This window comes from Stylophora pistillata, chromosome 11, assembly GCF_964205215.1.
Source record: "Stylophora pistillata chromosome 11, jaStyPist1.2, whole genome shotgun sequence".
Lineage (NCBI taxonomy): Eukaryota > Metazoa > Cnidaria > Anthozoa > Scleractinia > Pocilloporidae > Stylophora > Stylophora pistillata.
Window position 1 is genome coordinate 5588742 of NC_142529.1, and position 23895 is coordinate 5612636.

The following is a 23895-nucleotide window of genomic DNA, read 5'->3' on the forward strand; positions in this document are numbered from 1 at the left end:
TTATGAGAAAATTTGGAAAACACGGAAAAAGGTTTTTGGTTTCGAGCCTAGGCAAGGGTTTAACGAGCTCTTTGAGTGAGTCATTGACACAATGTAACCTAACATGTTCTCCTCCAGAGTAAGAGCTACTTTTACAACTACTACCACTACTACTACTGCAGCTCTTGCTGTCACCACTGCTACCATTCTTTGCTAGTAAATTAGTAAGTAGACCTTAATTAACGACCCGGCTGAAGAAGACAAGCAGGATGCAGTCGAAATGTTGCAATCCACCTCCCAAGTGACCAAATCGTGCGACAAACAATCACATTTCTCTTTTAAGTGTTATTTACCATGAGGAACAGTTCGAAAAATTGCGAAAGTTGAACTGAAAGTAATCCATATTTGTTTGAGAGCATTATACTCTTTTCCTTGATAACATAAAGCGAAAGTGTTTCTTAAAGCGAAATTCGGTGTCTTGCCGTTGAGCAAAGTAAAAAATGTAAGTAGATAAGTTGGTCTGTACGAACAACTGAATTAAGACCAGAAAAGGAAAGGCTGTTGGAATGACAGAGCATTTGGAATTCACATAGTATTTTTTTCGGTCATCTGTTTTTGTAATCAACCTGAGGTTGGCTATCAACCGAGGGGCTTTCATGCTATTGTTAAGTTAAAAGGGAGAGGCTGCAAAGCCTTCATGCAGCTTTGTGTCCTTAGCTTTGTTAAGGAATGTCTAATCCATGTTTATCAATAATCAGGGAAACCTATTATAAAAGATCTGCCTAAAAGAACCATTACAGCAATTGGTGAACTGGTAGTGTTGACTTGTGAGGTTAGTGGAGATCCTAAGGCCTCTGTTACCTGGACCAAAGATGGACTTACCAGTATAGCTCGCGCTCAGTTGGAGAACAACGCCAAAATACTTTTCATACAAGATGTTGTTCCTGGTGACAGTGGCGTTTATGAATGTAAAGCAGTGAATATGTTTGGAGAGAGCCGTACAGCTACGATAGTTATTGTCGCGGGTACGTTGAAACTCATTTACAATTACACTGAACGTTGCGTAGCAATTGGATGATCATTTCTTCTGTGAGGAATATGTGGAAGAGTAGGTGTATAATTTTTAACAATACGTTAGAGAATTTGCCAATCTCAACCAAAGTTAATAACCAATTATATTTTTACGAAGCGCCACGCTGATCACCATGGAAACAAGCCTCAACCATACTCTAGCCACTTTTGACAGGTCGTGGACTACTTGTTGAATTTGAAGGTTGAGATTAAAAACATCAGTAACAACAAAGCAAACCACCACTAAACGCGCAAACTAAAATTACATGGTAGTATGCCCTTCTCCGTTGGTATGAGCATACGATTTTGTAAAAATTTCTTTTGGTCTCATTACGTTTTTCGTTTTTTGCACACAGTGCCACCCAGAATTATCGAAGAGCTTTCTCTTTCTTCAGTGATATGTGAAAAGCAAACTCCGTGTTTTCTCTCATGTCAAGCAACAAGTTAGATTCCGTTTAACTCCTCTTGGACTAAGGATGGTCAGGTTCCAACTGCTGATAACGTGAAGTTATTGAATAACAGTCTCATTTTCACACCACGGGATACACAAGATTATGGGGATTATATGTGCCACGCTACAAACACCTTTGGGTCAACAATGTACAAAATCACTCTGGTTGCTCCTACAGGTAATCAAGTTCTCGATGACGGTAAATATTCTTCTTTAAAATTCGAAACCGCTTAAAGGTTTCTTCTAAAATATTTTGGAAAGCCCAGAACTTTTAAGTTCGGTATGAAGTTTTTAGGCTTCTTTTTACAGCTGTTTACACAGGTTTAATCTTGTCAGTAGCAAAAGCAACCTTATGTACTGGTCTCATACACCGACGTTTTTCAGTGTTAAGTTGAATTTTCTTTCTCTAGTTAGAAAATTTGTCAGTGTGCAGGTCGATCATGCCTGACATGAGAATAGCTGTTAGGTTGTAACTAGATCAAAACGGAGCTACAAGTGCCATTGTTGAGAGGACTCAAGGCTAAATAATGTCTTTGTTTCTCTTATTGGTTTCCCTCCCGGTTCGAGATTTCTGGAGGTCATATATGTGACTTGACAACGAAATTTCGAGTTAGAGGAGTTCGAACTTTCTAGCACTCAATGAAGTTCTACCACGAGACGAGACAGCAGAAAGTTTGAAATTGTATTCGTGCTTCGAGGTTAAAAGAAACGTCATATTCCTTAATGTAATTCAACTGAAAAAAGAGAAACACCAATGCACTGAAACAAAGTAACTAAGCAATATTTGATAGCTGGTTCGAAAGTTGTCTGTTTTCTTTTACCAGACACACAAAGCATCTTACTTGCCGGTATCATCGCATTGTCTTTTATTGTGTTCGTGTTGCTCATTATAATTTGTGGGCTGATATGGCAGCGAAGACGAGCTGTTCCTAATAAAAGAATACAGAGTAATGAAGAAATTGACTTTGATGGCGTCAAATCTTCACCTTATCAACTGTCAAGTAACGAACAAGCTTCAGACCCAAACACATATATGGAACTCAAACCCAGGCCTTCGAACCAGGAGTCTCATGTTCCTTCTGAGTATCAGTCGTTACAGGAAAAACCCGAGAGTCCCGGATATTACAATATGGGGCTTCAGAGGGAAAGTGGCGAGAAACAAAATGAAGAAGTTTATGAGGAAATACAATAATTGCAAAACTGATTTTGTAAACTTTGAGCTCAGATTGTCCATCCTGTTTAAATTGATAAGCTTAATTATATACTCATTCTCTATGTATAATCTCATGGAGAACAGACGCCTAGTTGACGTCACCATTAACACCATCCTGCTTCCCTATTGTATGTTGACGTCAAAATTTGGTAAGATGTCAGTGCTACACTCGGCTGGACTTCGTGTGCCACTGTTTTATCCTCACTGCATTTTGACGTCATCTGTGATCAAAGACGAAACAGACGCACGGGAACATCCAAGTGTTACTTCGGTTCGTGACACACTTCTTGTTCTAGTTCGCTAAAAGAAGCGAGAAGTAAATTTGCAATGAAATTAATTGATTTGAACTGTCTTCCTCATTCATTCAAAATTAATTTCTTAAACCTTTCTTATATTTTACTTGTATCTGTGTGATTATATCTTTTACTTTTAATGTCTGTAAAATGTACAGCTCGATCGTAACCTTTAGTTATAACCCTCGGATGAGGCTAGGGATAAATTAGATTAATAACTTTGCGCGAGGTTCCCAAACTAAATGAAACCTCTTAAAAGAAGATCACACATAACCTCGTCAATTTGGCTTAACGAATCCGTCTTGTTAAATGTGAATTAATATATCTTATTAATCAAGCGCGAGGGCCGTACCGGGAGAGTATCGGCCCGAGGTCTTGACAGTACGGACCGAGCGCAGCGAGGTCCGTACAAAAAAGACCGAGGGCCGAGATTCTTCCAGTGCGATCCCGAGCAAGCTTGGTTAATAAGAGATTTATTATATACGACTGAAGTTCAAAGGGACACAAGTGCGGTATCATTCGGGACCATTCGGGACAGTGCCCGTTCCACTACTGAGAGAATATTTACCGGCAATAGAGCATTTTGATTGGTTGATTTTAGTTATTGGCCCTCTGACTGCGTGAGTCGTGTAATAAATGTTGATATACCATTAGAGTTAGTGTTATAGCATGAACATTTGAATTCAAATTAAGGTGTGTTCCAGTAAACCACTAATAAAAATAAGAGCCATTAGATGTAAACAATAGCAAAGCTTAATAAAGTGATATCTCTTTCACTCATAAATTACCTTTTAAAGACTGAAGGTTCTATTTTTTTAGTCGTTTATTGGACATTAGGAATGTTTTCAATATATTTTTATGTGCAGTAAATTCTTTTCAATTGTAAAAGCAATATATTACTTTGCTTTCTTTAAAGCAATTGAAAAAAGCGAGGGCACAGAATATCATTGTTGGGTGTTTGTAGATAAGAGAATAGAAGATGGTAGAATATTTTCACTCCTTAAGATATTTTTAGATTGTAGAGTATTTACAGATGGTAGAAAATGCTGGGAAAAATTGTTCCATGGCAATAAGATCTAAATAGGTTCTAAATGTAAAGAAGCAATAGAATAGTTGTAGAATAAAATACTAGAATAAAATGTTTTCACGAAAGGAAGTGTCTGATCGCGGTAGACCATCTCCTTTTTAAACCAGAAATTCAAGGCAAAACTGCATGTATTCAATATACAGTTTTAGCGCCAGGCTTGTCGCAGAGCTTCAGTTGCTTTTAAAATTATTCACCACGCATTTACTTGCCCTGCGTTGTGCCCGCAAAGCAGCTTCTAATAAAATACCGTCGATAGTTCGAATGTATTGTCATCCAGTGATGTTCTTCATCCTTAATTTCAATACTTTCAGTACATTTGATTAGGTATCCAGTTTTCTTAATTATGGGAATTCGCTTGCACGCTAAAAGCGAGCAACACGGCTGTGGAAACCACGCGTGAGACTCTAACTTGAGGTGTTTACGCCGGGTTTGTCGAAATTATGGACACGAACTGTAAACTTGTTGAGTGAATATCCCTCGGCCGATAACATTTCAAGACATGACATTCCTGCAAAATAGCGAGGGTCTCCCAGGGGTTTTGGGGAACAGGGAAACAAGGGAACGTTGGCAAAATATTGAAGGGAACAAGGGAACATAAGCCTATTTTTTAGGGAACAGGGGAACAAAACTGTACAAATTAGAGGAGAAAATATTGTTTTTGGTGTCTTTCTCTTTTGCGGGAGGGAATTGAGGGAGGTGATAAGTGGCAAGCAAATTTATTAAACGGGGAACAAATAAGGAAACAGTGTGGGAAGATGGGAACATAGGACAATTTTGGAAGGGAACAAGGGAACAAGGATGAACACGAGATAGGCTCTTTTGTTCAGTATAATTAATGCATAGAAACTCCTTGGACGCGTCTAAGCAAGTATGAAGGTTGACACAAGGAAAGGTTTGTTTGATGATTGCTGCCCTTGCTGTATTTCTATGCTGGTCAGGTTTCTCTAAAATGCGTACCGCGAAGAAAGCCTTTTCAGGAAATCCAGCAATAATTAGATTTTTCGGCAGCTTTCGCACAAAGACAATTTTTTTCCTCCACCCTCACTGCTGTCTGTTAACCCAAACTTGTTTCAATATAGTATACATCCATATTTTATCAGTATGTCGCAACAGTATAATTTTTAGGATTTGTATGAAGAAAGCAATTGCATTCGGAAACCCTAAAATGTCCGGGATTAATGTTTAAAGAATCCTGATTCCGCCGTTTAGTCAAGCAGTTTTATTTCTTGCAGATGTAATTTTTAAGTCAGTTATAATGATTTAGCCGGCTTGAAATCCTTTGCCTTTTCTCTAGTACATGGAAATGAGAATGTATTCTGACTGCCATTAGAGAACTTCGAGGGGCCCATCTTAAACAAAGTATTTACATTTTAAATTGTAAGCTGCGTACGAAACCAAACAGTAATCAACTGAAATATGAGCTACAGTGCAAAGCACTCTGGGAAGTATGAACAAATTCCTTCTGTCATCTTGTTACGGGACTTTAAAGCAAGGCCCACGCAGAGTGTGATTGTTTTGCACGAACCGCGGACGATATTGTTACAAACTATACAAAGACGAGCTTGAGTAGTGAAGATCAAAGATATCTTTTGTCTAATGAGCGTTTTGTTACAAACAGCTGGTCAATCAAAACAATAGTGATCGCACACCGTGACACACTCAATCGATTCATGGCGCAATTTAGTCTCGAGCTTTGTTTCCGGGTAGCTTTTCTCGCTGTACTTCTTCCTCTGACTTTAGGTGAGCACTATTTCATTTGAATTCTATTATAGATATCTTTTTTCAGTGTAATGTTTACGTTCAGGGTGCTTGGTTGGAGATTTGTTGCAGTTTTGAGTGCTGTAGCCTAAGGCTTTTTCGCACGGTCGCTTCTTAATCCTCATTGCGGACAACATCAATATACGAAAGAAAATAAAGTCGCTTGGGATTTGCATTTTTTGTTCAAATGTCACCTTAAAATGAACAGTACAGTTGAGAATCCCTCTCCATTTATATTTAGCTCAGTTTGGAAGCATAGAGAACCTTTCCGAATTGAAATTGACTTTAAATTATTTAGCAAACAGACAGATCGACGGTTCTGACACTACGGTATTGTGTTGCAATGAAACTCAGCAGTGATCAAGGTAGTGACACGTACTGCTTCAACTTCATTAAACAAAACTCTTAGAAATTATTCTACCTGTTTTAACCAGCTTAAAACAAAGCTTTCATTGTTCCAATGATAGTCATTTGTTTTTTCCAATGTTTCTTTTCTCAAAGAACTGTATTCATAACAAGGTATGGATTAATTAGTTTAGATTGTGCCTCTTCTAGCATAGATCAGTTAACTCAGCTATTCTGTTGGATCAGCCCAGACATCCCTACCTAACACCTCAGAAACTGTACATTTACACTAAAACTGAACTTTTCTTTGCTCTAAGAAAGCCAGTTTCAAACCCACTTTCCTCAAATTTACTGAGGCAGTTATTCTACCTTTAATTATCAAAAAATTTCTCCCCTTGCCCTCCAGTGCACCGCAACAGTTTCTCTAGAATAGTGTTTTATTTCCTCTTTTTCTCTAAAAATGGTCACCTTCAGAAATAATATTCAAAGTATTTCAATGCTGCAGATTTGATTAGTCATACCATGTTACTGCTATGAATGATTAAGCATGTAATTTCTTTCATCAGTATATCACCACTGAATCAGAGTTAGTAGAGGGGAGTAACACGTCCCCTCTACTACCTCTGACTGAGTCAAACACTAAGGTCATGAGAATAAAGGAAATGATTGGAGACTCAAGAAGCCCTGGATTTTTAGGGAAATTATGCAAGTATCTTTGGAGATCATAAGAGGACAGTGCATAGAACTTGCATGCTGATGTTAGGGTGTAAAGCTCAATAAGAACTGAGGACTGAGATTTCTTCTCAATTTGTACTAAAATTTGTAAATTATTTTGGAAGCAGAGTAGCCCTAACTTTAACTATCAGTGTCATGGACAATTATTTATAGTAGAGGTAACTAATAGAGACATGTAAGGCATACATATAATTGCCTCTCACAGCTAACCCATTATCCCTTTTGCAATATCCCTTATGCAAATGTAATTTTGTTTCTACAGGAGCTTGTGTTGATTTAGATCTTGGAATGGGAAGGGGAGCAATTCCAAACAGTAATATAACTGCTTCTTCCATACAAAGTGCCAGCACACCAGCTAAGCATGGTCGACTGAACTACGCATCAGGATCATCATGGTGTGCAAAAACAAGTGAACGGAACCCATATCTACAGATTGACCTACAGACACTTCACATTGTCTGTGCTGTGTCCACACAAGGGAATTCTCAGGCAGATCAGTGGGTGAAGACTTACAAGCTACAACTATCCACAGATGGAACAAATTGGACTGACTATAAAGAACTTGGACAGGTTAAGGTATGCTACATGGACTGCTTGAAAATTATATCACATTTACGTCATGCCTTAATCACTGTACCTGAGTTTGATAATATTGATGCACCAATTTTAAATGGCCACCAAAGGAGAATTGTTTGTTGGCAAGTGGAGGATTATTTGGCCAATTAAACTTCAACAAGTATTCTTAACTCAGGCTCAGCAAATTTCATGAAGTTTTTGGAAATAATTTATCGTTGAGCAAATGATATATTGCATGTCTGAATTTGCAGTCGAAGCTGGAAAGACCACCAGGGAGAAGTGGACAGGGAATCTAATAAAGTTTTGAACTACTTTACTCCTCCAAACATTTACTATTGCAGAACAAATGATTTCTAATTAGTGAGAGATTGCTGCTCTAGATCTGAATCCAACAAGTTATTAAAAGGTTGTCACACTAGCTAAACTGCAGTCGAAGAAAGTGCAGGTAAAAAGAGCCTGAAGAAAGATTTACAGGCCCTTACTTACTTTTCAGGTCTAGATACAGTTCACATTTGAGTGTGAGTGTGTTACACTGTGTTTGTTATAACCCAGTGGTAAAAATGTGATTTATTTATTTCTTTATAGTATTGTTATAACCACTGTAGATATGGTTCGATCTCTTCCAAAAAACGTTGGGCCAAACTCGTACCTGTATTTTTCTATTATGTTTGGAAATTAATTAAGCCACCTAGTCCAACCATTGCTATAACAATAAAAGTATTATTTTGAAAAAACAAGCCGTAAAGTGATAATGATTACTTAGAGTTACTTGTACAAGAGTAACATTGTGCAATCTTCCTGGAACTCTACGATGAGTTGTGATTGTATTTTTAATTTTTTTAAGGTTTTAGAGGGAAATATGGATAGAAACTCAGCTGTCAAACATGTTCTATATGGAGTGTTAACAAGATATGTGCGATTTGTATCACAAACACAACAGGGTGTAGCGTGCATGAGAACAGAGGTGTTTGGGGTGAAACAGAAGCCAAGTAAGTTTAAAAACTTTGCACAACGTTTCACACTTTCTCAATATGATCCTAAAACATTTCAGAGTTATCTAGTGGTTATTTTATTATTTTATTATGGATTGAACACTCAGGCAAAAAAAGCAAGCCTCCTTTGATGAGCTGAAAATTCCATTCTCTATATAATACTGTCATCAATTAGAAAATTCCAGATTACAGGATGCACCACAGGCAGCCCAAGCATACTGTGTGTGATTTGAGGTCTTAAGGTCATTAATGGAAATACCTAACAGATTAAGATAAAGTTTTAACCCGTAAGTGTGGGCCATTAAGAACAGGAAATATAAAAAAAAATTAAGAAAAATTACAGGTGTAATAAAAGCAAGGAATATAACACGTTGAGTCTCCTTATCTTTTTTCTGTAGCCGCTTTGTCATTTACAGTCCTTTTTAACACTATTTTGGTGACTTTCTTTGTAATGCATGTGGTGTTACCAGCTCTACTGTTAGTAGGCTGGACCATAAATGACAAAGTGGCTACGGAAAAAAGGTAAGGAGACTCAGCATGTTACATATTCCTTGCTTTTATTATCCTTTTTAATTTTCCTTAATTTTGTTTTATAATATTTCCCTTTTTTAACGGCCTAGGCTTACTGTTCAAATTTGATCCTAATCTGTTAGGTATTCCTGTTAATGACCTTTAGACACCAAAATCACACACAGTAGTATGCTTGGACTGCCTGTGGATGCACTAGTTTCTGCTTCATGTGTAGTGATGGATAGCTTTATTGTGGAGGACTGTAGGGCTATGAGCTGAGGATTGCAAGAAAAACTTCAATTAACCACAGACATTCCTTGCTAATCATAAATTTTACCCATTTATTGCAATGAAAGTGAGAAAAGTTAGGGATACATTCTGGGCATCTCTTTATTTCTCTTTATTACAGAAGAACAGCCTATTTGAGCAGCAAAGCTCACCATTTTATGATTGCAGCATTCATGTGGTTGTTTTGCAAACAGTTTTGGCTTCATTTTCTCGTAATTTTTCTATCACTACTCTTTTGTATTTCAGATCTGTAATAATATATCCTACAGAATATTTAGAAGTTATTCAATTAATTAAGTTTAAAAAAAAAACATACCGTCCTGTAATAATTATGTAAAGCTACATATATGACAGTTAACTTAGAATTGTTACCTTGCAGCTTGTGATTCACGGGCGATTGGTTTGGCCGATGGTGGTAGGATTCCAGATGACAGCTTCTTTGCCAGTTCAATATATAAATCTATATATGCAGCTAAATATGGTCGTCTTAATGGAACAGGGGCATGGGCACCTAAGACCACTGCTGATCCTCAAGACTACCTACAAATTGACCTACTAAATGAGTATGTTATCTGTGCTGTAGCTACCCAAGGAAACCCACCATCTCAATCCCCAAATGCTCAAGAATGGACCACAGAGTACAAACTAAGATTTTCTCTCAGTGGTACCACTTTTTCCCCTTATAATGAAACTAAAATTGAGAAGGTTTGTATGACATGCACTCTTATACAATTATTCATAACAGCACAAGTTAGTACTAAACTAAAACTAATTACAAGAATTACATATTTGTACGTGATAGCTAAAAATGTCATACCAACAATATACTTACAGTGTATGTTGCTTGCAAGCCATATCAGCATTACTTTCAGGACTGATATTTTTCATCATCAACATGTAAGGAGACTCAATACACACCAACAAAGACATGAAATCTATTAGTTGAATGTTTGTCTTCATATGAACATGAGTGTGCAAAGATGTAGCAATGACTGACCAATATAAAATGTTCAATCACACTTCTTTCTTAAAGTTATTCTAGAAATTAAAGATTGATAACTATGGGGTTGTGGTCTCTTTGACAATGATTATTGTTGATTTGTTTCGAGAGAAGGAAATCAGTTGGCGAGAAATTGAACATGAATGATAATTTTAATGGAACACGATCGCTAACACATACATAGAGCACATGGAACAAATTAAATAATGAAACTAAAATTGATAAGGTTTGTATGACATGCTCTCTTATAGAAGTATTAATAAGAGCACAAGTTAGTACTAAACTAAAACATACAATTACAAGAATTACATATTTGCATGTGATGGCTAAAAATGCCATACCAACAATATTCTTACAGTGTATGTTGCTTGCAAGCCATATCAACATTACTTTCAAAACTGATAGTTTTCATCATCGACATGTAAGGATACTAAATACACACCAATAAAGACATAAAATCTATTAGTTGAATATATGTCTTCATATAAGCATGAGTGTGCAAAGATGTAGCAATGACTGATCAATAGAAAAGGTTCAATCACACTTATTTCTTAAAGTTATCCTAAAATTTAAAGATTGATAACTAAGGGGTTGTGATCTCTTTGACAGCCATTATTATCAGTGTTGTATTGTATATTATTCAACTACACTCTGTAGAATACAAATAACACCCAAGACGAGTACAAATATCATGCAGTATTTGTACTTCAGACAACTGGTTAGGTAGGCTTTCTCCCATCATGCAATCAACTAATTGGATTGAAGTTCCAAAAATAAATGGAGGACAATTTAAATCAATTTTCCGACAACAAAGAGGTGGAATGGCTGGCAAATTTTGATCGAGTTTATTGCAATGAAATCTCATCATTTATTGTAGAAATTAGAAACAGCAACATGCCAATTCTGTTCCATTTCGCATACTTCTGTCATACACTCATTCTTTCACCTCTCTTGAATGTAAGGATCATATAAAATTTTCAGGTGTCTTAATTATTGGATAGTCATTTGAGTTGGAAATTTCCCATTGACAATGTGGCACTAAAAATAAGCAGAATAATTGGAATTATTGCCCGCCTTCGGCATCTCGTACCTTTAACCACTCTATTAACTATTTATTGCTCTTTGATCCTTCCTTATCTATCCTATGGCATGGCTGTTTGGGGCCAAGCTTCTAAATCCCATTTACATAAAATCCTCGTCCTACAAAAACATGTTCTTTGGCTGATATATTTTTCTGAACCCAGAGCACATGCGGTGCCTTTATTTATCTCCTCAAAAATCCTCCCCATAAATATGTTATACGTTGAATCAGTTTCCTCAATTATGTTTGATGTCTCATGTCTAACTGTACCTACTAACATTAGTAATCTTTTCATTAAAGCTACTGAAAAGCATAATCACGATACAAGGTTCTCTTCTTTCGGCAATTTTTATATTAATCCATCGAGACTGAATCAAAGCCAGGGCTCTTTTGCTAGCTTCGGAGCTAAACTTTGGAACTCCATTTGCGATGCTCTTTGACAACTCCCGAAGAGAGCTTTCAAAAAACTCTTTTAGGACATGTTATTTTTGTTCCTAGAGGCTGAGGATTACCATGTTGAATCGCCCCTTCTATTTCAAATAATTACTAATTATAAGCTGGCTTTATAATTTATATTCTACATTGTAGTGTTACTATTTTCTTATGTTTAATGATGCAGTTTTATATACGAGTTTTAAGAGGCTGTCTTTTTGGTTTGTTGGATGATAAATAACTTATTGGACGTTTTGTTGTGTTGTATTGCTGAGTATATTTTTATTTGTTATTTGTATATTGACTTGCCCTACAGGCTCATCAAAATCTGGCACAACTCATAAAAATAATCAGCGATACTACAGAACAAAACGTCAGATAGTGCAAATGTATTTGTGATATTTAGTAAGACTGGCCCAGTTCAGGTCAGAGCTGGTTTAAACGAGGGCCTGTGTAAGCTATGACAAGGCCAGACCACAACACCGGGAGCTTCATTGCACACTTTATGTGATAAGTGTGTGGGGTTCTTTAACATCTTCTGACAACCAGTATGGTTTTTTGTCCTTATCTGAGGAGACTAGAATGTCTAACCATTTGCAGATGTCATAGCAAAGGCAGCACATTCACCTCAGTTATTTTAAGATTTGATTGGTAGCACACGAGCGCACCACCAATTCATGATCAAGTGTTGATCCCAAACTTTCATATTTTTCTACTAATCAGTACAGAGAAGATGCAGGAGATAAGGCCTATGGCTTTTCGTCCTTATTTGAGGAGACTAGAATATCTAAATATTTGTCATAGCAAAGGCAGCACATTATCCCAGGTCTGGTCTGGGGCTTGAACCCTTGACCTCCCGCACAGCTGTCCAACGCTCTACAATGTGAGCTAAGCAGGTAGCTAACATGCTGAATTCCTCAGGGCACAATCCTTGGTTCTCTTTACTCTTTACTATGAAGGACTTGCATAATTGTATCAGGCTCTTTATTTCTTCTAACAACAATCATGTTTGCAGACAATACACAGTTAACTTACAGTTAACCGGTTTTCTCTCTGCGCCCTACAGATTTTCATTTTGAGTTCTTTTCACAAATTACAGATTTTCAGTTGGTAAAATAAAGGATTTTCTTTTGATAAAATACGGATTGGTATATTGCAAATTACAGATTTTCATTTTGCAAATCAAAGATTTTCATTTTGCAAATTAAAGATTTTTATTTTGTAATTAAGTTAGAGATTTGTATTACATTTCACAAATTATGGCAAACCGTTAACTATGCCAATTAATTAATATGATAATATCACCCCTTTTTTATCACGTATTATAGGTCTTTACCGGAAATTCAGGAAAAACGGACACTAGGAAGAACAGTCTTAAAGAATTTGCAAGTGCAAAGTTTATCCACTTTCTGCCTACAAGTTATCATAATTTCAAGGTTCTGAGAGTGGAAGCTTATGGAATTCTTTTGAGTAAAGGTAATGATTTGTTCTCATTTCTGTCCCTCTGATACAAAATGAAGTTCTGATAGCTAATTATTTGGGAAGGACAAGATAGGGCAATTTTACAGAATTGAGGCAAATTTAAATATTCGATCCCATACTTATTGTACTTTTGTTGAATGAGAATGATTTAAAGGAGGCCCTATGTATTTTAGAGCAGCATGAGCATCATAGAATTGAACATTCAACACCAACAAGACTAAGGAGTGTCAAAATGTTTGAGTGGTTGTCTGTAAGATTGGATTGCTGGCTTTTTGAGTTTTTATGTTGATTTTCTTTATCCTTTTTTTTTTTGTCTGTTGATTAATAATTGAGAAAATCATGAAACCTCTTTTGGAAAGGAGATGTTTTGAGAGAAGAGGTAACTGAAGGTGGTTAAATATTGCATATTTTTGGCTTTTGGTAGAGTGTAGCAAACTGTCTAATCTTCATTCTACAGATGTTAGGCAGAAGGAGAGCTGAGGCTCTAGTGTCATAATCATGAATGCAACTATTTCTCTGAAATAAATATGGGAAAGGTAAATTAGAGTGATGAATGATGGTGATAAGAAAACAAATTTTACAATACATAGAGAATTAATCTTAAAGACATCTGAGATTTTTAGTTGTGTAATACAGGGAGGGACACAGAAGGAGAGTGGTGCTCAGAATTTGTTGTGGTTCCCATAGCTCATCTGGTTTTTGGAAAACAAAGATACAGTTTAAGTTTTATATGTGGAGGATCAAACTATTGAACAAAAGTAGACGCATTTTATTAAAAATGAACTTCTTGTACTCTCAAATGAAGGGTTGTCAGCAAAAGGTTTAATAGGTTTGGAAAATTAAGGTATCATTGTTAAATTTCACATCAGATGTTGTTTATTTCAGTTCCGTCACGTCCTCCTACCGCCTTCAACTTGACTGCAAGCTCTTCTACCAGCATCACAGCTTCCTGGCAGTTACCTCCAGTCTTTGCCAGACATGGAACCATCATAGGGTTTAAACTCTTCTACAAGAAGAAAGGTTCTGATAAGCCAGCAAGAAACTTGACTATTAGAGGGGAATTAACATTGAGTAAAAATGTCACTGGTCTTGATGAGTACACAGAATATGAATTTCAAGTCCTGGCTTATTCATCTGATGGTGATGGGCCAAATAGTTCTGTTGAGGTAGAAAGAACAATGGAAGATGGTATGTGACAGATCAAGGTTACAGTTTAAAATAAATAGCAGAAATTTCAGGCCTTTATTGCCACCTAAAGCAAAAATTTCTCCCCCAAAAATGTATTTTAAATTTCCATGCAGTATGATTTCTACTATCCTAGTTAATGCATGTGGTGTTAGTCTTGAGGTAAGTGAGGAAATGCTGGGCTGTTAACTGTTGAATGCAGGTCTCAAATGAAATGGTAAAACTAATTTTTCCAATTGCAGTTCCATCACAAGCTCCTAGCAATTTCACTGTGACTGCAAGTACATCTTCAATTGTTACAACCTACTGGCAGTTACCACCAGTAGACTCCAGAAATGGATTAATCATAGGATTTAAATTGTTCTACAAAAATAAAACTGTACTAGGTTCAGCAACCATGTTGCCGATAATTGATGGAGCTACTCATCACAAAATGGTCACTGGCCTAGACAAGCACACAGAATATGAATTCCAAGTGTTGGCCTACACTTCAGTTGGTGATGGACCAAAGAGTTCTCCTGTAATGGTGAGAACCATGAAAGATGGTAAGAACCTTCAAAATATGTGCAACTGTTATGCATTAAGTTTGGTCCTCTCAAAGTTAAAAATCTATTGACCTGATCAATTGAAAAATCATTGTAACACAACTTTGGAGATTAACTTAAAATTTAAAGGTTGTTAAATTTTACATGAAGGTGAATCAAGCTGGCTCTTCTCTGTTTCAGAGTCTGTAAGTTTGATTGAACACCTACTTTGCTTTTAATTATTAAGTGTTCTTTTTTTTCTTGTGGCAAATTGATATTTGTTTGAAAACTCACTGAATGGGCTTCTTCCTGATGCTGCACATGAAATGGGAAGATTATTGTGTTTTAGATAAACTTGGTTCAAAGGCTGAGATGTCCATTGTCTGCATAATGTCACTCTTGAAGTTGTTAAATGATTAGAGTTTCTACCTTAATTGAATAAATTATGTGCAGTGTGGCACAGCAGTCTGGCTGTGGGAGCTTGGACTGCTAGAGGTTGTGAGGTCAAATGTAAATGTGTAAAAAAAATCTAAAGGAAAAGACAGTGTTCGCTTTTGTGATTGTTGTGTTTAAAAGATTGTCTGGAGTATATTAATCATCAACAAATTTGTCCAGCTTGTCCATCAATTTCAAACTCAAAATATGCTAGCCTTTGTCTAGCCCTATGTTGTCAGGGGTGTCAAAGCATTGCAAACCAATCGCTGGAAAAACAATGACGACCATCCCTTACAATTGAATCAAGGAGGAATAACTTCGACGTCTTTTCCCAACAATCATAGCTTAAATGTGGCTTGTTTGTGTTTTGATGTTAGGTTCAGGTCAATCACAATCATACTGGAGGCTACTTTCATCGAGCAGCATTGAATTGGTTTAACAGAGAGAACTTCAAACTTAAAATCATATGCTGTTGACCATGTAGAAACTATCAATGAATAAAAAACATTGCTGCTGAAATAAATCACTTTGTGAATAAAAGTTTTTTGGACTTGGGGCATGTGTCTGCCAATGCTTTCTATATAATTTTTATATACTGGCAAGTGGATTTAGAAAGAAGGTGACAGGAATTGTAAGAAGGAAAGAAAGAGGGAAGGAGTGCTGTGTTCCATCCATACCTGTAACTCAGGGCCTGATTACATCAGCCGAGCTGGCCCGGTTAGCCAGGCTGATTTCTTTTGTTTTCACGCTTTGGCGAACACCAAAACAAAAGAAATCAGCCCAGCTAACAGGGCCAGCCCGGCTCATGTAATCAGGCCCTCAGACTGGTAACTGTAATTGAAAGGAAAACAAAACTTACTACACTAGGCTGCAACTTACATCTGATTCTGTCTTCAAAGGCTTAAAGAAACTCCAATGTTACATTTCAATGAATTAGCGAAACTTCAGGAGAAACTCTGATCTAAGTCGATCAATCTCCCAACTCCAACTGACCTTGGTACTTAAGGGGCCTTTTCCATTAAGGGTACAATTCATGTGCATGATTGGTTTAAACAGAAATGGCCACACTGTAGGTACAGAAGTGATTCAAACTGTGAACATTATCTAAAAATAGGGATGTAAACTCGTTAATGAAACAAAATAGAAGTATATCTACTTATCATGTAAAATCAAATAAAGGAATTTACGTAATGAAGTCTTTTTTATGTTCATTACAATTAAAGTTTTAATGTTCCAGGAAAGTTCTAAAAGCCTACTGTTGTGATGATCACAGTATATGGCCACATGCACACTTTATTAAATTGTCATTTACCTGAATCGTGACTACATTGCTGAGATGAAACTGCGAGAGTTTTATCCTCTTATGCCATCCGCCTGGACATAAAATGACAATATTGGGTATATAGTTGTGATTGATGTTTTACATTTTATCTTTGTGTAGGAGGTTGTGTTGAGTTTTATCTTGGTATGGAAAATAGAACAATTCCAGACAATAAAGTCGCTGCTTCTTCTGAACAAAGTGCCAATACACCATCCAAGAACGGTCGACTGCACTACACATCAGGATCATCATGGTGTGCAAGAGCAAGTGAACGGAACCCATATCTACAGATTGACCTACGGGCACTTCACATTATTTGTGCTGTGTCAACTCAAGGGAATTCTAAGGCAGATCAGTGGGTGAAGACTTACAAACTACAACTATCCACAGATGGAACAACATGGACTGACTATAAGGAACTTGGACAGGTTAAGGTATGCTACATGGACTGCTCGAGAATTATATCATACTTAATGCCTTATATATAATCACTGTACCTGAGTTTGATAATAGTGATGCGCCGATTTTAAATGGCCACCAGAGGAGAATTTTGTGTTGGCGAGTGGAGGATTATTTGGCCAATTAAACTTAAACAAGTATTCTACTCAGGCTCAGCAAATTTCAAGAATTTTTTGGAAATAATTAACAATAAATTTTATTGTTTAGCCAATGATATTTTGCATGTCTGAATTCGCAGTCGAAGCTGGAAAGACCACCAGGGAGAAGTGGACAGGGAATGTAACAAAGTTGTGAACTACTTTATTCCTTCAAACATATACTATATCAAATGCTTATAGAATAATGATTTCTAAATACTGAGAGATTGTTGCTCTCAATCCAACAAGTTATTAAAAGGTTGTCATAGCTAAACTGCATTTGAAGAAACTGCAGGTAAAAGGAGCCTGAAGAAAGATTTACAGGCCCTAACTTACTTTTCAGGTCTAGATACAGTTCACATTTGAGCGTGAGTGTGTTACACTGTGTTTGTTATATTAAACCACTGGTAAAAATGTGATTTATCCATTTCTTTATAGTACTGTTATAACCCGACCGTAGATATGGTTCTCTTCCAAAAAATGTTGGGCCAAACTCCTACCTGTATTTTTCTGTTTGTTTTAAAATTAAATAGACCACCCAGTGCAACCATTGTCATATCAATAAAAGGATTAATTGCCTCCCAGTTAGCTCAATTGGTATAGCGCCGGACTGTTGGGCAGGAGGTCGAGAGTTCAAATCCAGCCGGACCAACACTCAGGGTCTTTAAATAACTGCATGAGTAGAAAGTGCTGCCTTTGTAATATAGCTGCAAACAGTTAGACTTTCTATTCTTCTTGCAAGGGACGATAAATGGAGATCTCATCTCACAAGCCCCTATATGTGATTTAAATTTGCGGGATGTTAAAGAACCCACACAATCCTCAAAAAGAGTATCGGGCACGTAGTGCCCGGTGTTTTGGTCTATATTTGTGCAGTGTCTATCCAGGGTGAATTGGGGGGAGGGGTGGTGCCTCGCATGGACCTTGTGTTCCGTGCGCACTAACCTTTTCGGGTCTAGTCACACCTGGTAAAGTCGTTAAAACAAAACAAGGATTCTTTTGAAAAAACAAGCAGTAAGGTAATGATAATTACTTAGAGAGTTACGTGTACGATAGCAACATTGTGCAATCTACCTGGAACTCTCTGAGTTGTGATTGTTTTTTATTTTCCTAAGGTTTTAGAGGGAAATAAGGATAGAAACTCAGCTGTTAAACATGTTCTATATGGAGTGTTAACAAGATATGTGCGATTCCTGCCACAAACGCATCAGGGTGGGGTGTGCTTGAGAACGGAGGTGTTTGGGGTGAAACAGAAGCCAAGTAAGGTTAAAAACTTTGCACAATCTTTCACATTTTCTTAACATCATCCTAAAACATTTCAGAGTTATCTAAGGCATTTTATTAATCGTTGATCAAAGGATCCAAACCTAGTGGTTATTTCATTATTTTATTATGGATTGAACACTCAGGCCAAAAAAGGCAAGCCACCCTTGATGAGCTGAAAATTCCGTACTCTTCATAATACTGTCATCAATTAGAAAATTCCAGATTACAGGATGCACCACAGGTGGCCCAAGCATACTGTGTGTGATTTGGGGTTGAAAGGTCATTAAGGTCATTAACGGAAATACCAAACAGATTAAGATAAAATTTTAACTGTAGGGGTGGGCCATTAAATAAAGGAAATATTACAAAAAAAATTAAGAAAAATTAAAAAGTACAATAAAACCAAGGAGTATAACGTGTTGAGTCTCCTTATCTTTTTTCTGTAGTCGCTTTGTCATTTACAGTCCTTTTAACACTCTTTTGGCGACTTACTTTGTAATGCATGTGATGTTACCAGTCTACTGTACTTAGTAAACTGGACCGTAAATGACAAAGTGGCTATGTAAAAAAGGTGAGGAGACTCAACACGTTATATAACTTGCTTTTATTATCCTTTTTCATTATTCTTAATTTTTTATTATAATATTTCCCTATTTTAAATAGCATATGCTTACGGTTCAAATTTGGTCTTTATCTACCAGGTATTCTTGTTAATTAACAAATATTCTAAGAGCACACGTTGGATATGAGATGATAGATTGCCAACGAGGCGCCTACTGCCGAGTTCACAATAATCATCTCATATTCAACAAGCGCAAGTGGAATAAGTGTTTTATTGAAAAAAAAAACGCCCCCAAGATATTAGACAAATCTTGTCGACTTTATTTTGTAAGAAGAAACCAGTTACAATGTACAGATATTAGATTATGGTATATTGGCTCGTATACCATAATGGCTTAGCCAATGAAAAGTCTTGAATTGCATTATCCAACGATCCAGTTTTTAATAATGATCTTGAGACCCCAAAATCACATACAGTACGCTTGGACCGCCTGTGGATGCACTAGTTTCTGCTTCGTGTGTAGTGATGGATAGCTTTATTGTGAAGGACTGTAGGTAGGGCTATGAACTGAGGATTGCAAGAAAAATTTCAATTTACCACAGACATTCCTTGCTAATAATGAATTTTATCCATTGCAATAAAAGTCAGAAAAGCTAGGGATCCATTCTGGGCAATCTCTTTAATTGAGAAGAACAGCCTATTTGAGCAGCACAGCTCAACATTTTATGATTGCAGCATTCATGTGGTTGTTTTGCAAACAGTTTTGGCTTCATTTTCTCGTAATTTTTCTATCACTACTCTTTTATATTTCAGATCTGTAATAATATATCCTACAGAATATTTAGAAGTTATTCAATTAATTAAGTTAAAAAAAAAAAAAACATACCTGTAATAATTATGTAAAGCTACATATATGACAGTTAACTTAGAATTGTTACCTTGCAGCTTGTGATTCACGGGCGATTGGTTTGGCCGATGGTGGTAGGATTCCAGATGACAGCTTCTTTGCCAGTTCAATATATAAATCCATATATGCAGCTAAATATGGTCGTCTTAATGGAACAGGGGCATGGGCACCTAAGACCACTGCTGATCCTCAAGACTACCTACAAATTGACCTACTAAATGAGTATGTTATCTGTGCTGTAGCTACCCAAGGAAACCCACCATCTCAATCCCCAAATGCTCAAGAATGGACCACAGAGTACAAACTAAGATTTTCTCTCAATGGTACCACTTTTTTCCCCTATATTGAAACTAAAATTGATAAGGTTTGTATGACATACTCTCTTATACAAGTATTCATAACAGCACAAGTTAGTACTAAACTAAAACTAATTAAAAGAATTACATATTTGCACCTCATGGCTAAAAATGTCATTTTGGCTAAAAATGTCACGTGCAAATATACAATTTCAAATAAATCAATACCAATGTTTTGCCACGGTTCGTCGCCATCACTGCATGTCCTGCTTGAGTGGTTCTGGTGAATTTCGCGGTTTCATTCCCTGGCATGTTTCACACATGTTGGCTATTTGCTTTATGTCAGAGGTCATGTTGGGCCAATACACTGTTCCTCTGGCTTGACGTAACATACTATCATGGCCTAGATGGGCACTGTGCAGTCTTCTCTTGATTGATGGTCTTAGAGCCATGGGAATCACAACTACTTTTCCTTTTACCAGAATTCCATCCACAACACTTAGACAGTCTTGCATATTAAAATATGGCAATGCGCACACAGGGGTTTGACGCTTATCTGCTGGCCATCCTTCCAACACTAACTTCATCACAGCCTGCAGACTAGAATCACATGAGGTCATATCACGTATCTCATCAAGTCGCTTGTCTAGGATGTCACCAAACACGTTGACATTCATGATTCGAGCACGGTCATCTTGGTCATTTCTGCTATTGTTTTGGTGAGCTCTACTCAGTGTGTCAGCTATGAGTAAGTCAGTACCCTTAACAAATGCAAAGTGGAATCCGTACCTTTGATATTGCATTATAATGTCCTGAAGACGCTTGGGTGTTTGGCTCAAAGGCTTTCGCAGTATGGCAGCAAGAGGGTTATGATCATTCTCAACTTTCACAGGACTGCCATGTTTGTACTGGTGAAATTTCTCAATGCCATACAAGACAGATAGGGCTTCCTTTTCGATCTGCGCCCAGTTTCTCTCCGAGGGTGTTAGTGCTCGCAGTGCATACTCTACAGGACGACCTTCTTGAAGCTGAACAGCAGCAATCCCATGTTTGCTACTGTCCACTTGAATCACAACTTCTTTTGAATCACCAAAGTAGCCCAGGCACGGTGATTCAGAAAGGTTTTCCTTTAGTATGTTCAAAGTATTCTCATATTCCGTCGACCACAAGAATGGAGTGTCCTTTCATGTTAGAGCAGGGATTGGTTCAAGTGTCCCGGGAAGGCAAGGCATGAACCTCGACATGTACTATACCATGCCACAAAGACGTTTTACACCCGCTACATCGGTAGGTGCAGTCATGTTGCTGATAGCTTGTAGTTTGGCCTCGTCAATTTTTATACCATCCTTTGTGATTCTGTGACCTTGGAAGATAATCTCAGTTCAACCAGTCTGCTGTTTGTCCTTGTTCAGGACAATGTTCTCCTCAACACACCTTTTGAAGGTTCCGTCAGCTTCCGTTGGTTGTTAATTTGAGCTTCCTCCACTGTCACGCCATACCCAGCTATGACTATATCATCAATAACACTGAACACACCTTCTAGACCTCCCAAAGCTTCATCAAGCTTGCACTGGAAGATCTCGCTAGATAGCTGGAGTCCAAAAGGGAGTGTCATCCACTGGTACCGGCCAAAAGGGGTGATCATTGTGGTGAGTTTGCTGGACTCTTTGTCTAATTTGATGTGCCAATAAGCTTCTCACACATCAAGCTTACTAAAAACTTTGGCATCCCTACGTTTGGGGAGCACATTGTCAAGTACTAGTAGTCTGTAATATTCGCCCTTGAGTGCTTCATTTAGTGGTTGCGGGTCAATGCATATGCATAATTTGCCACTGGGCTTGTGTACCAGAGCCATTTGGCTAACTCACTCGGTTGGTTCTGTCATAGGAACAAGCACACCTTTTTCTACCAGTTGATCCAATTCTTCTTTCATGGCATTTTCAATGGCAAGGGGAATATTTCTACATGGAAGTACTTTCAGTTGAACATTTTTATCAATCTGGAGAGTGGCTGCTCCCAGATCACCAAGTCGAGGGATGTTGATCAGAGAGATGAAGCATTCCTCATTTATAGTTATGAAACCAAGTGCCTTGGTGGTCTTAAGGCCTAGCAGGTTAATAAAACCATTTGGCACCACAATAGACTTTACATCGGACTCTTCCTTAGTACGGGGATTCACAACTCTTAGTACTGCTTCCCCCAGAGGCTTCAGGTTAGTTTTGTTCCACATATTCAGACATACAGTTATTAGAGACACTTGGTATTTCCTTATATGTATCTGACAAATGGTGTTGACATCAGCTGTGTTATCAAGTTGAAATCTGACGTCATGGTCATTCAGGGTTAAAATGGCAATAATACTATCTTCCTTATGGCTTACGGCCATGAGCCACCGGTCATCATGATCATCTTTACCACTTGGGGACTGCGACACTGCAGGTACTTTCTTGCATTTGGACTTAAATGATTTTGACCCTTGCACTTATCACTTGTTTTTTCCCATACAGGACATTTCTCTCTGTTTTTCTCATGTTTGTAACCTGCACAGAAATTACTGTTAAGTTTCGTACCTTCATTGTTTTTCTTCACATGTCTGTTGCCACCTTCAGGTTTGTTGTTACGGGGAACTCTCGGACCAGGTTTCTGAGCCACTTTGTTCACTTTTGCTGCTGAATTAGAGGGGTTTGAGCTGTCTCTAAACTGTTCAGAAGCCCCCTACAGACTTTCTCAGCTTTCTCAAGGGTCAAACCATCTACCCTAAGAAGTAACTCTTGAAGTTTTCCAATTACAATAAACACAATTTTATTTCTCATCATCCTGTCTTTTACCTGAAAGTTGCAGGACCCTACTTTCGTTTTGAGCTCCGTAAGGAAATAAATCAAACGGCTCTTGATATGGCGTGTTCCAAAACGTGTGCGAATCGAGGACTTCATTGTCTCTTGGATTACAGTAATTCTCTAAAGCTTCCAGTACTTTATCGGGCTTATGTTTGTCTTTGGCATTTAGACAAATGATGTTATCATAAACTTCTAACACTTGAGGACCCGCACAATTCAAAATGATTGCGGTTTGTACGTTTCCATCCTTCTCGGATGCAGCAGAAGCGGCTAAGTAGACCTCCATTTTGCGCTTCCATTGTTTGTAATTCTTGGATACCTTTCCCGAATTCACCTCTAGCGGGGGGCGGAATTCTAAACTGTCTGGAGTCTGATGTCGCCATTTGCTTAACTGAATCCCGACGCTGCCACCATGTTGATTTGTTTCGAGAGAAGGAAATGAGTTGCATGAGGAGAAATTTAACAGGAACGATAATTTTAATAGAACGCGATTGCTAACACATACATAGAGCACATGGAATAAATTAAAAGCTGACACAGAGTCGTGGTCGATCGTGCATGCAACGCGGGCGTACTTGCTAATACATCAACAATTATTATTAGCTTTGTATTGTATTTTATTATCCAACTACACTCCGTGGAATACAAATAATGCCCACGATGAGTACAAATA

The 23895-nt window shown here is 37.5% G+C and overlaps 2 protein-coding genes across 2 annotated transcripts in view; both read left to right on the forward strand.

Annotated features, from left to right (window-relative positions):
• Positions 1-1357: 1357 nt before the first annotated feature.
• Positions 1358-4159, forward strand: LOC111345457 (uncharacterized). The gene is made up of 2 exons (XM_088737497.1): positions 1358-1679; positions 2326-4159. The coding sequence occupies exons 1-2, from the start codon at positions 1616-1618 to the stop codon at positions 2691-2693; spliced, it is 432 nt and encodes a 143-aa protein (XP_088593623.1). The 5' UTR covers positions 1358-1615; the 3' UTR covers positions 2694-4159.
• A 1423-nt stretch (positions 4160-5582) lies between these two features.
• The window catches only part of LOC111345456 (receptor-type tyrosine-protein phosphatase F), a 61169-nt gene continuing 42856 nt past the window's right edge, over positions 5583-23895 (forward strand). The window contains exons 1-10 of the mRNA XM_088737354.1: positions 5583-5834; positions 7195-7508; positions 8353-8497; positions 9678-10003; positions 13140-13287; positions 14179-14481; positions 14721-15023; positions 16879-17192; positions 18470-18614; positions 20128-20453. Of these exons, the coding sequence (XP_088593480.1) occupies positions 5765-5834; positions 7195-7508; positions 8353-8497; positions 9678-10003; positions 13140-13287; positions 14179-14481; positions 14721-15023; positions 16879-17192; positions 18470-18614; positions 20128-20453 (2394 nt within the window). The 5' untranslated portion in view covers positions 5583-5764. The remainder of the gene's footprint in view (positions 5835-7194; positions 7509-8352; positions 8498-9677; positions 10004-13139; positions 13288-14178; positions 14482-14720; positions 15024-16878; positions 17193-18469; positions 18615-20127; positions 20454-23895) is intronic.

Excerpts from the sequence above, each read along its gene's own strand:
- LOC111345457 (XM_088737497.1), top strand. The coding sequence starts at position 1,616 with ATGTGCCACGCTACAAACACCTTTGGGTCAACAATGTACAAAATCACT. Across the intron at positions 1,680-2,325 it reads CACTCTGGTTGCTCCTACAG|ACACACAAAGCATCTTACTT; the intron begins GTAATCAAGTTC and ends TTCTTTTACCAG.